The 13,034-nt window shown below is 40.6% G+C and overlaps 1 protein-coding gene across 1 annotated transcript in view; it reads left to right on the top strand.

Moving 5' to 3' along the window:
• Positions 1–13,034, top strand: part of CENPF (centromere protein F) — a 101,565-nt gene that overhangs the window by 74,932 nt on the left and 13,599 nt on the right. Inside the window, exons 11-14 of the mRNA XM_079900158.1 lie at positions 178–313; positions 2,506–5,900; positions 7,402–10,143; positions 11,370–11,522. Coding sequence (XP_079756284.1) covers positions 178–313; positions 2,506–5,900; positions 7,402–10,143; positions 11,370–11,522 — 6,426 coding nt within the window. The remainder of the gene's footprint in view (positions 1–177; positions 314–2,505; positions 5,901–7,401; positions 10,144–11,369; positions 11,523–13,034) is intronic.

Below are 13,034 nucleotides of genomic sequence, written 5' to 3' on the forward strand. Positions count from 1 at the left end.
TATTTATAAAATCATTTTATTGAAGTAAAACTATGTAACTTCATTGCTCAAAGGGAAAGTGTGATTCCTCCCCTAGTGAGATACACACCCAGTCCCATTAGGGACCCTCACCAAGGCAGAAGTCCTAAGTTGCTTGAGCATCTGCTTGGGTGATAACTAACTAAACCTGTGCTTTAGGAAATGAAGAGGGAAAACAGCCTCCTTAAGAGTCAGTCTGAGCAAAGGGCCAGAGAAGTTTGCCACCTGGAGGAAGAACTGAAGAAGGCCAAGCAGCGTTTGAGTCAGAGCCAGAACTTTGCAGAAGAAATGAGGGGTGAGTAAATGTAGCGTTTTTGAGTTCTTTCTCTAGGCTAATGTTCCCATGAGGGAGGATGGATATCATTAGAAGCTTCTTTGAATTTTTCCATATCTTCTCCCAGAGAGATGTCTGCAGTTGATGTGGAAAAAGTTTTTGCTTTTCCACTTTTTCGTTTCCAGAGTGATAGTTGGACTTTTTTTTTTTTATTGGAACACACTGAGTCCCCAGATGCCTGGTTTTCAGCACTTTGAAACCAGAAGGGTAAATATTTTCCAGACAAAAGTAAATTGTTGGGGCTGTCTCTCGCCTCAGAGTGCTATTTTGTGTCTCAAGTGTGTTTGTTAGTTACATCCAGACGGCGCATCTTCTCACCCATCACCATTTCCCTTATAATGGAAAATCCTATGTTAAATGCATGTTTTCCCAGCCCTTAGTGACCATTGTTTTGGGATGGCTTACTTGACTGAATGATTTTATTTCCTTATTCTCTGTATAGCCATAGAATGATGCTGTATACACCAAATGAATCCACTGTTCGTTTCACATTTATGTATATATAAATGTGAATGAGTCTTTCCTTACATTTATGTTCTCCCCTGAGGTATTTGCACATCTTGGATTTCTTTTAACCTGACTTGTGTAACGGGTGTCACACTTCTCTGTGACTGTTCTCTTTTTTAAATTCCAGTCTCCCTAAGACAGCTTTCAATTTTTCCACGGCAGGAGGTAGAAATGTCAATCTTCAGCTTTTTTTAAAGAAAACTATAGGAAAAGAAAGGGTTAGGGCGTTTTTCGTTGTTGGTCACCAGTATCATAGTTTGAGGTCCTCACACGTGAAGTGGACTGATATCCCCTGTGGCGCTATCTCCACCAGCCTTCCACTCTCAGTATGTAGACTGAGATTAGGGGGCTAAAAATAGGAATGATTTCTAGTTACATCTGAGTTCATAATACATGCTACCTTTTTCATCTGCTATTGAGATTGACAACTTTTATTCTTCCTCAACATACTTGGGAAGCCTTCCCATCATTGTTGAATGAAAGCAGTGTGGTTATTCTCAATTAGCAGGGGCCAGTGGGCAGAGGGGAGTTTTTAGGCAGAGGACAGGTGGTAATGGAGTTTGTGACATCTTCCTGATGATTCTCATCTTCACAGGCACCACCCTCACTGTGAGGGGCCGGGATGTGGGGGGATATTGCTTCCCAGTGATACTCACACGTAGGCCTCGAGAGTTACTAATATATAGCACCATATACTATTAAGATAGATATATATATATATATATGTTGAAGTATAGTTGATTTACATGTCAGTTTCAGGTGTACAGCACAGTGACTGTTTTTCTTTGTGTGTGTGGTTTTTTTTTGCTGTACGCGGCCTCTCACTGTTGTGGCCTCTCCCGTTGTGGAGCACAGGCTCCGGACACGCAAGCTCAGTGGCCATGGCTCACGGGCCCAGCCGCTCCGCGGCATGTGGGATCTTCCCGGACTGGGGCACGAACCCGCGTCCCCTGCATCCGCAGGCAGACTCTCAACCATTGCGCCACCAGGGAAGCCCAGTGACTGTGTTTTATACACACACACACACACACACACACACACATATATACTTTTTCAGATTTTTTCCCCTTATAAGTTATTACAAAATATTGAGTATAATTCCCTGTAGCACTTTATACTCTAGTACCCATGCCTGATCCTATGGATTTTTTGGCTAAAGTGGCGAAGAAGTTATTTACTTTTCTGAGAAATCTGGAATACTCCATAGTATTCCTGAGATATTTCCATTTTAGTGCTGCTCTTGTCACACTTTTCTCTCCTTGAATAAGTATTTCCAAAGGGCATAAACACATACAAGGAAAAAGAATAAAAGAAAGTTTCATGTGCTTAGGAAAATAATCCCTTGGTATTTTTTTTTTTTGTTTTTATCCCTTGGTATTTTATACAACAACACTTTCTTAAGCTGCTGAGAAAGGAGATAAACAAATGTACTGCCATCCTGAAAAGGCCCATTTTCCATTGTCTTTATATAAGCTTAGATAATTATCAGGCGATCTATTTTCAAGGAGGTATGCAGGCAATAATGCAAGTTTGTACAGGACTTGAGAAGCTGTTAGTTTGGGTTTTTTTTTTTGAGAGTTTAGAATTCTTGTAGAATAAATATTTATTAAAATCATGACAACTTAAAAAAATATCTTTTTTAATAGCTAAGAATACTTCTCAGGAAACCATGTTAAGAGATCTTCAAGAACAAATAAAGCAGCAAGAGAATTCCTTGACTTTAGAGAAACTGAAGCTTGCCCTGGCTGATCTGGAAAAGCAGCGAGATTGTTCTCAAGACCTTTTGAAGAAAAGGGAACATCACATCGAACAACTGAATGAAAAGTTAAGCCAAACAGAGAGAGAGTCCGAAGCTTTATTGAGTGCTTTGGAATTAAAGAAGAAAGAATATGAAGAACTGAAAGAAGAGAAAACTCTGTTTTCTCGCTGGAAAAGTGAAAATGAACAACTTTTAAATCAGATGGAATCAGAAAAGGAAAGCTTGCAGAGTAAAATTAATCACTTGGAAACCTGTCTTAAGACACAACAAATAAAAAGTCACGAATACAATGAGAGGGTAAGAACATTGGAGATGGAAAGAGAAAATCTAAATGTCGAGATCAGGAACCTTCACAATGTGATAGACAGCAAGACTGCAGAGGCAGAGACACAGAAGCAAGCGTATGGAGAACTACAACAGAAAGCCGAGTTCTCAGATCAGAAACATGAGAAGGAAATAGAAAATATGTGTTTGAAAATTTCTCAGCTTACCGGGCAAGTTGAAGATCTAGAAGATAAGCTTCAGTCACTGTCAAGTGAAATAATGGACAAAAACCAGCGTTACCAAGACTTGCATGCTGAATCTGAGAGCCTCAGGGATCTGCTAAAATCCAGAGATTCCTCTGCGGTGACAAATGAGTCTCATCAGAGAAGTCTTTTGGCATTTGAACAGCAGTCTGCAGTGAATAATTCCTTTGCAAATATAATTGAAGAACAAGAAAGCGTGCCTTCAGAAAGGAGCGAATGCCATTTAGAAACAGACCAAAGTCCTAAAAGCTCATCCATGTTACAAAACAGAGTCGTTTCTCTTGAATTTTCATTAGAGTCTCAAAAGCAGATGAACTCAGATCTGCAAAAGCAGTGTGAAGAATTGGTGCAAATCAAAGGAGAAATAGAAGAAAATCTCATGAAAGCAGAACAGATGCATCAAAGTTTTGTGGCTGAAACAAGTCAACGAATTAGTAAGTTACAAGAAGACACTTCTGTTCATCAGAATGTTGTTGTTGAAACTTTAGCTGCCTTGGAGAGCAAGGAAAGAGAGTTGCAACTTTTGAATGAAAAGTTAGAAACTGAGCAGGCAGAGATTCAAGAATTAAAAAAGAGCAACCATTTACTTCAGGAATCTCTAAAGGAGCTACAACTTTTGTCTGAAACTCTGAGCTTGGAGAAAAAGGAAATGAGTTCCATCATTTCTCTTGATAAAAAGGACATTGAAGAGCTGACCCAAGAGAATGGGACTCTCAAGGAAATTAATGCAACCTTAACCCAAGAGAAGATGAACTTGCTCCAGAAAACTGAGAGTTTTTCAAACTGTATAGATGAAAGAGACAAAAGCATTTCAGAGTTATCTGACCAGTACAAACAAGAAAGACTTACTTTGCTCCAAAGATGTGAAGAAACAGGAAATGCATTTAGGGATCTTAGTGAAAAATATAAAGCAGAGCAGGAAAAGAACTCTAAATTAGAATGCTTGCTGAATGAATGCACGAGTGTTTGTGAAGATAGAGAAAATGAATTGGGACAGCTAAAGGAAACATTTGCAAGGGAACACCAAGCATTTGTATCACAATTAGCATTAGCTGAAGAAAGAAACCAGAGTTTAATACTAGAGTTGGAGACAGTGCAGCAAGCCCTGAGATCTGAGGTTACAAATATCCAAAGCAATTCCAAGAGGGAGGCTGACAGCTTAAAGCAAGAAATCATGACTTTAAAGGAAGAACAAAGTAAGATGCAACAGGAAGTTAATGCCTTATTACAAGAGAAGGAGCACCTGATGGAATTAATGAAGACGAAACATGAGCATCAGCATCTAGAATTGGAACCAATTCAAGACTCTGTGAAAGTAGCAGAGAGGAAGATAAATACACGTCACGTTCAACTTCCGATGGACCTTGAAATTAAAGATGCTTCTCTAGACAGTTACAATGCGCAACTGGCACAAGTAGAAACTAAAGTGAGAAACATGGAATTAAAACTTCAGGAGAGTGAGAAGGAGAAATACCTACAGCACGAATTACAAATTGGAGGAGAATTAGAAACTGGAGATGTGCAACAAGGCACTCAGTCACAAGATATTAGCGGCCTTGGAAACTTTGAAATAGATCCAGAGGAAAAATACATTTCGGTGCTTCACGAGTTGTCAACAAGTCAGCAGGACAATGCCCACCTGCAGTGCTCTCTACAGACGGCAATGAACAAGCTGGACGAGTTAGAGAAGATGTGTGAGGCATTGCAGGTGGAAAAGCTTGAACTCATATCTGAGCTGAACGACTCAAGATCAGAATGTGTCACAGCAACTAGCAAAATGGCAGAAGAGGTAGGGAAACTAGTAAATGAGGTTAAAATATTAAATGACGAAAATGGACTTCTCCAAGGTGAGTTCGTGAAAGAAACGCCAGAAAGTGAATTTGGTGAACAGCAAGATGAGCAGACGTCTGTGTCCTTAAATCCTTTGGACGACAGTAATTCCTATGAGCACTTGACAGTGTCAAACAAAGAAGTTCGCATGCACTTTGCTGAATTACAGGAGAAATTCTCATCTTTACAGAGTGAACACAAAACTTTGCACGATCAGCACTGCCAGATGAGCTCTAAGATGTCAGAGCTACAGTCCTACATTGACACGTTAAAGGCTGAAAATTCAGTCTTGTCCATGAGTCTGAGAAACTCTCAAGGTGACTTGGTAAAGGAGGTGATGCCAGGACCCGGGGAGAAGCATTTTCTGTCCTTGTCACTCTCTGGTGTGACTGACAGCCCTGGTAATGCAATAGAATCCTCTTTTTACAAAGATCTTTTAGAGCATATGGGAGAAACATCCCTTTTGAATAATTTAGACAGGACTGTTTTGGCAAACCAGTCCAGTGTAGAGAAGGTCTCTTGCAGTAGTCTGGAGGAGGAGAATCTGACTGAGAAAGAAATCCCCTCTGCCCCGGTGAGGAGCGTTGAAGAACTTGAGACCGTCTGTCAGATGTACCTGCAATCCTTCAAGAAGCTAGAAGAGAAAATTGAAAGTCAAGGGATTACGAAAAATAAGGAAATCGAAGAACTCGAACGGTTACTAAGTTCTGCAAGGGAAGAGCTTGACTGTCTCAGGAAGCAGTATTTGTCAGAAAATGAACAGTGGCAGCAGAAGCTGACAAGTGTGACAGCAGAGATGGAGTCCAAGTTGGCGGCAGAAAAGAAACACACGGAACACCTTACACTTGAGCTCGAAGTAGCGCGACTCCAGCTTCAAGGTCTGGACTTAAGCTCTCGGTCTCTGCTTGGCACCGACATAGACGATGTAAGTATGTGGGACTGACATGCTATTTCTCTAATCGAGTGCCTAGTAGGCACGCAATCAATGTTTGTTGAATTGAAATCGAAATTAAATCTAAACTAAAATATTTTTAGGGTTCCAGGACATAAGAACAGAATATACCAAAGTTTTGAAAAAATAAACCAGAACTTTAGGAAAGTGAGTCAACTTTATTTGAGGAGTAAATTTCTATCATGATTATCTTTAAACACTATTATATTGGACATTACTAAAGATGTTTTTTGAAGACTCCTGGAGAAAATCATGTTACAGTGTCAGAACATGTTCTTCAGGACGTCTGTGTGTTTTCACTCTTTGTGAGTTAATAAAGCACATTAAATATCAAATTGGAACTTAGGAATGGTAAGGTGATATGAATTTTAACCTCTTTTGCCTTTTTCAGACTGTTTTTTTTTTTTTTTTTTTGTGGTACGCGGGCCTCTCACTGTTGTGGCCTCTCCAGGCTCCGGACGCGCAGGCTCAGCGGCCATGGCTCGCGGGCCCAGCCGCTCCGCGGCATGTGGGATCCTCCCGGACCGGGGCACGAACCCGTGTCCCCTGCATCAGCTGGCGGACTCCCAAGCACTGCGCCACCAGGGAAACCCTTTCAGACTGTTTTTAATGTTAGAGTTATAGTCATGAACCTAAATATTGGAGTTTATTATGTATTTCTGAATACTTTTCTGACAATTTGCTTGGTACAAATTTGGATATCAAATCTCTGATTTGATATCAGTCATTCAAAGAGACATTTCTTTCTTTACAGAATATGAAATTGTTCGGTTACTTACACCTTTCTCTTTTCTAGTCTACCAGCTAAACTAGTAATGGCGTACAGACAATGAGACTCACTTAATTCCCTCCCTCTACCTCTGTAAGGTAGGGAGGGCAGGTGAGAGGTGACAGCAGTTGTAGTCAAAGTAGCAGATCCCTATTTTACAGAGAAGAGAAAGTGAGGTTCAAACATGTGATTTATCCAAGAATATAGTAAGTGCTGGATCTGTGATTAAGTCCTTGGGCTGGGAATCTGGTCATGAAACCCTACTGCCTTCTCTTATCGAAGAATATCATAAATGCTAAAGATGCAAGCCTACCATTTTATGTGGAATTTGTTAGCCTTTTATTTGATAATCCCAAAGAAAATTTCATATTTAGGTTACCTACAATATTGCTAGCAAGAAACAAATTTTGAAATGTAACTACATCACAATTTAGATGATCACGTAACTGACCCTGAAGGGTTTGTGTTCATGATAAATACCCAGTACCTTGCCCACAGAGAACACTTACTGAATGTTTGTTTAATTGTGTTGAATATTTGGATGGAGAGAGGTGAATTTGGTGGGAAGAATGCCCTTTGAAGAGATGTGTTTAGCAGAAGCAAGTAGCCAGTTTCTCAAAAATAATACTATAATTCAGCCTATTTATTCTATTTTGATTCTTCTTGAAAAATAAAGTGCCTTCTCATTATATCTTACAACTACAGGCTATTCGGGGTGGAAACGATAGCTGTGACATAAGAGAACCGGAAGACTATACTTCAGAAACTAAAGAGAGGACACCAGAGCATGAGATTCATCAGATTTGTGAAAAAGATGTTCAGCAGGACCTCAGTCTAGAGATGGAGAAAATAACTAAGACGAGTGCAATCAAACTTATAGGAGAGTGGTCCGGGGAGCAGTCCCCAGAAACCAGTCACGGGACCCCAGTGGAAGACACAACCCAGGGCTGTTCAGAATGCATTTCCCAATTGTCACTTTCTGGTCCTGACGCTTCGGTACCTATGGATTTTCTGGAGAATCAGGTAGCCATTCAGAATCTCCAACTGCAGGTAAAAGAGACATCAAATGAGAATTTGAGATTACTTCATGGCATAAAGGAACGTGACCAAAAAGTTGAAAGCTTGCTAAATGAAATCAAAGAGTTAGACTCAAAACTCAATTTACAGGAAGTACAACTAACTACCAAGATTGAAGCATGTATAGAATTGGAAAAAATAGTTGAGGAACTTAAGAAAGAAAAGTCAGATTTCAGTGAAAAATTGGAATCCTTTTCTCGTGATAACCAGAGAGTAGAAAGTTCGAGAGGCCTCACTTCTAACTTAGAAATGGGCACAGATAAATTGTCACATGAAGGTATTGAAGATGAGGTAGCCAAGGTGACCGACAACTGGAGAGAGAGATGTCTCAGTGTGGAAAATGAGCTGCAGAGGATGAAAGCTGAGAGAGGTAGCACAGAGCATCACGCCCTCTCTGTGGAAGCCAACTTGGAGGTAGTTCAAACAGAGAAGCTGTTTTTAGAAAAAGACAATGAAAATAAGCAGAAAGTTATAAACTGTCTTGAGGAAGAACTCTTGGTGGTCACAAGTGAGAGAGACCAGCTTCGTGGAGAATTAGATACTTTGTCAAAAGAAAATCAAGAGCTGGATCAGATGTCTGAAAAGATGAAGGAGAAAATACAAGAGCTCGAATCTCATCAAGATGAGTATCTACATCTCCAAGAGCAGCTGCAGAGTTTGGAAAAGGACTCTCAGGCACTGTCTCTGGTAAGAAGTGAGCTGGAAAACCAAATCAGACAACTGAATAAAGAGACGAAATCACTCGTAAGGGAATCCGAGAGCCTGCAGACCAAACTGAGTGAATTGGAGCATGAAAAGCAGACCGTCACCAAGGCCTTGGAGGCTGCACTGATGGAGAAAGGCGAGGTCGCGGTGAGGCTGAGCTCAACGCAGGAGGAAGTGCACCAGCTGAGAAAAGGCATTGAGAAACTTAGGGTCCGCATTGAGGCCGATGAAAAGAAGCAGCTCCACATCTCAGAGAAACTGAAAGAAAGCGAGCGTAGGAACGACTCGCTTCAGGATAAAGTTGAGACCCTTGAAAGGGAATTGCATATGGCAGAAGAAAACCAAGAGCTGGTGATTCTTGATGCTGAGAATTCCAAAGCAGAGGTGGAGACCCTAAGAACACAAATGGAATTGATGACTGAAAGCCTGAAAGCTTTAGATTTAGACCTTGTCACCATACGGTCCGAAAAAGAAAATCTGGTGAAACAACTACAAGAAAAACAAGGTCAGGTGTCTGAATTACACACGTTACTCTCTTCATTGAAAAATGTATTAGAAGAAAAGGAGCGAGAGAAAACACAGATGAAAGAAGAATCTAAAGCTGTGGTGGAGATACTGCAAACACAATTGAAAGAGCTGAGTGAGGAAGTAGCAGCCTTGTGTGATGACCAGGAGACCTGGAAGGCGGAAGAACAGAGTCTGGACTCCCCAGTGCAGGAAGTACATCAGCTGAGAAATAACATTGGAAAGCTGAAAGTCCACCTAGATACTAATGAAAGGAAGCGGCTCCATATCTTAGAAAAACTGAAGGAAAGTGAGCATCAGGCAGCTTTGCTGAAGGATACAGTTGAGAACCTTGAAAGAGAACTAGAGGTATCAGGAAAAAACCAAGAGCATGTGATTCTTGAGGCTGAGAAGTCCAAAGCAGAGGTAGAGACCCTGAAAGCAAAAATAGAGGAGATGGCCCCAAATCTGAGAGCTTTGGAGTTAGATCTTGTCAATACAAGGTCAGAAAAAGAAGATCTGACAAAAGAATTACAAAAAGAGCAAGGTCGAGTGTCTGAATTAGAAACATTAAACTCTTCATTTGAAAATCTATTGCAAGAAAAAGAGCAAGAAAAAGAACAGATGAAAGAAGAATCTAAAGCTGTGGTGGAGATACTGCAGACACAATTGAAAGAGCTAAGTGAGGAAGTAGCAGCCTTGTGTGATGACCAGGAGACCTGGAAGGCAGAAGAACAGAGCCTGAGTAGTCAAGTAGATTCCCTTGAACGTGAGAAGGCTCAACTGCTACAGGGCCTTGACGAGGCCAAAAGTAATTACATGCTTTTGCAGTCTTCTGTGAATGGCCTCATTCAAGAAGTAGAAGATGGCAAACAGAAACTAGAGAAAAAGGATGAAGAAACCAGGATACTAAAAAATCATATTCAAGACCAAGAGCAGCTGGTCTCTAAACTGTCCCAGATGGAAGGAGAACAGCAACTTTGGGAGGAGCAAAGAACAAAACTGGAAAATCTGATGGTGGAATTGGAGCAGAAGACCCAGGTGCTGCAATCCAAAAATGACACTTTGCAGGACACCTTAGAAGCTCTGCAGAATTCTTCCAAGGATCTGGAGAAAGAGCTTCAATTGACAAAAACGGAAAAACTGTCCTTTGTTGAAAAAGTAAGTGGCTTTATCTCTGTACATTTGAATGTGTTGTCATGCGGGCGGGTCAGCCACTGTGTGAATTCTCTTTCCTTCTGGACAGCTTTTGCAGTATTGGACCAAACTTTGTAAAGGCTTTTGGGGTCTTGAACTGTGGGGACATTGAGTTGGCTCCAGCAGTGGTGACCCTTGGCTTTGGCACACACTTCCATGGGGCACTTGTGTGGATTGGCATGGTTTTCACTGTGGCACCTGGACAGGGCAGAAGCTTTTGGGTTGTGCATGGTTCCTTTCTCACAGTACATCAGAATAGTAGCCCCCATACCCATACCCAGTTGAGAACCACTGCTGTAGAGAGTATAACAGATATCAGTTAGAATCAGTAGGGATCCCCTTTGCTGCTGCCCTGCCTTTTTTTTGCCTTTAGGAGAAAGAACTATTAAAGATACTGATACAATTGTAACTGATAGAACCCTCGTGGCTCCCGGGGCATGTCCTGGGGATTTTGTGCTTTCAGCCCCTCTTTTGTACCTTCTCCTCGGGCAGTCTCCTGTTCTGTTAGCTGATGTTTAAAGGGGAAAATCTGCCATCTGGAAGCTCACTTATTAAAGAAAAATTAAGTTTTTGCCCTATACTTACTGACCTAGGAAAGTGATTCCTTCAAATTAAGTTTTTACTGGACAAATATTAAGGGACTGTCCAGAAAATACAATCAATCATACCTCTGTATTTTCCAAGAATTTCAAGTTTTTGTATGGCAGTTATGGGTGGAGACAGACAAACTATACCAGGCTGTTTCAATCTGATATAGGGACGAATGTAAACAATACTGCTTTCACTGGTTTTAATGAATCATAGTCATGTTTCTTGCATTTTAGCATGGCATTTGGAGAATTAGTAAGAAATCCAAGAGCTGATAGATTGTCACTGCCTCATACAATCTCTGATATTTAAGTTTAATTCAAATCTTTACTTCTATGAAGGATTTTAAGACTTGGTAATATTATCTTTCTTTGTCATTCCTTTCCTTATTGTTGTCTTTTATTAAATCTTGCAGAGAAGAAAAGGTAAGCTTACCAGTAGGTTTTGAGAATATTAGTTGAGTGGATTAGTAAAGGGAGAATTAGCTGGGTTTTATTTTATTATTGGAGGCTAAGGCGAATGTCGTGAATATGCCATATAAGAGCGATTAATTTGATCAAACAGACAACCATAAGCAGATCCTAACGAAGAGGAAATTTCAGGTAAACACAATGACTGTGAAGGAAACTGAGCTGCAGAAGGAAATGCTTGCAACGGTACAGAAAACGACGGAGCTGAAAGAAGAATTTAGTAGGGAGAAAAACAGGCTAACTGAAGATTTAAAATTAGTGTCGGAAGAAATGAAGAGCAGAAAAGTAAGTTTCTCTGTGACAGATTCATTACACTCTGATCATTCTTGTGCACTCTCTCCTTGTTTGTTTTTGTTAAGACCTTCTGTAATGTACTAAACTTTTTTTTTAGCTTTTGAAAAGAGTAACCCAAGCTCATGTCACGATCAGACCTGCAGTAATTTTCGCCATCCAGCACTGTCATGAGCCCGGAAGGAGTCAGGCGAGGCCCCTGAACACATGAAAATACCTGTCATGGAGCCCAAATATTTTTTTCATAGAAGATGACCCTTGTAACTACATTAATGCATACCAGAAATGGATTTCATGCTGCTTTCAGTAGGCTGTTGTCCTAGCCTGCCACAGATTACAAGCCAGAACTTGCTAGAGACAAATGCACTGATCTTGCAAAGAACTAACAAAGTAACAGAAAGAAAGTCATAGTAAGATGTAAAGCTGGAGCAGTCTTGGGGTGCTATTTTAGGGCAGGTTGTGGCAGAACTATAGCGTTTGGGCTGCCACTCCCACTGCTGGTCCCCTAATAGACATTGCTGATTCATGCGCTTCCTCCTGAATCTCTGTAACACCAAGTCTTAGGTAGCAGCTACCATGCATGCAAATGGTAAAAACTCCTATATTCATGTAGTCCTTGTGCAACTTCATCCCTAAGTAATTCTCAGAAAAGGACAGCAAAATATAATTGTGATTATGACCCAGAGTAATCACAAAAAGTTGAAACGATATTTGTAATGGCCTGTATAAGGAGTTGGGGAAGTTAGTGCTTTTCTTTAAATGTGGTATTTAATCTAATGAACACTGAAAAGCTTTGGCATTTAATCTCAGCAATTGGCTCATGGAATTTTCTGGCAATGCTGTGTGGAAGGAGTTCCTATGGATGATATTTGAGTCCCGCATCTGCTAAAATCTCCTTTGGTACTGAGCAGCTTGGGAGTATCCCAAGTATATTGTTATTTGTCTTTCATTTATAGGCTCTACTAAAAAGGAAAGCTAGGTGTTCAGCCTCAAGGCCATACATATGAGTTTGTTAGTCTGCAATGGCTTTATTCATTCTATAAACACGGCTAAGGTCAGAGGATAGAATGGAGGACGATAGCTGTCCTGTGGTTCTTCCTGCACCCATAGAACTTACCATCTTGACATACAATAAATCATTAAATAGGAAATATATCGAATAATCATAAACTGTTAAGTGCTATAAAGGAAACAAGATTCTTCACTGCAGAATATTTGGGAAGTGGAGTGTGGGGTAAGGAAGAACCTAATTTAGATGGCGTGGCCAGAGAATGTCACGTGCAAGGCAAGGAGTCAGCCACGTGGAGAACAGGGCAGACGAAGGAGCCTTCTAGGTCTAGAGAGCAGAGTGGTAGAATCTCTGAAATTAGAAAAATCTTTGTACATTTTAGAAATGGAAAGGAAGCCATTGTGTCTGGAGTCAGATGGAAAATAATAGGAAAGAAGGTTGGAGCAGTAGGAAGGCATGGTAAAGAACTAGAGTAGAATCTAAAGTGACACCAAATA

This window comes from Stenella coeruleoalba, assembly GCF_951394435.1.
Source record: "Stenella coeruleoalba genome assembly, chromosome: 1".
Classification (NCBI taxonomy): Eukaryota; Metazoa; Chordata; class Mammalia; order Artiodactyla; family Delphinidae; genus Stenella; species Stenella coeruleoalba.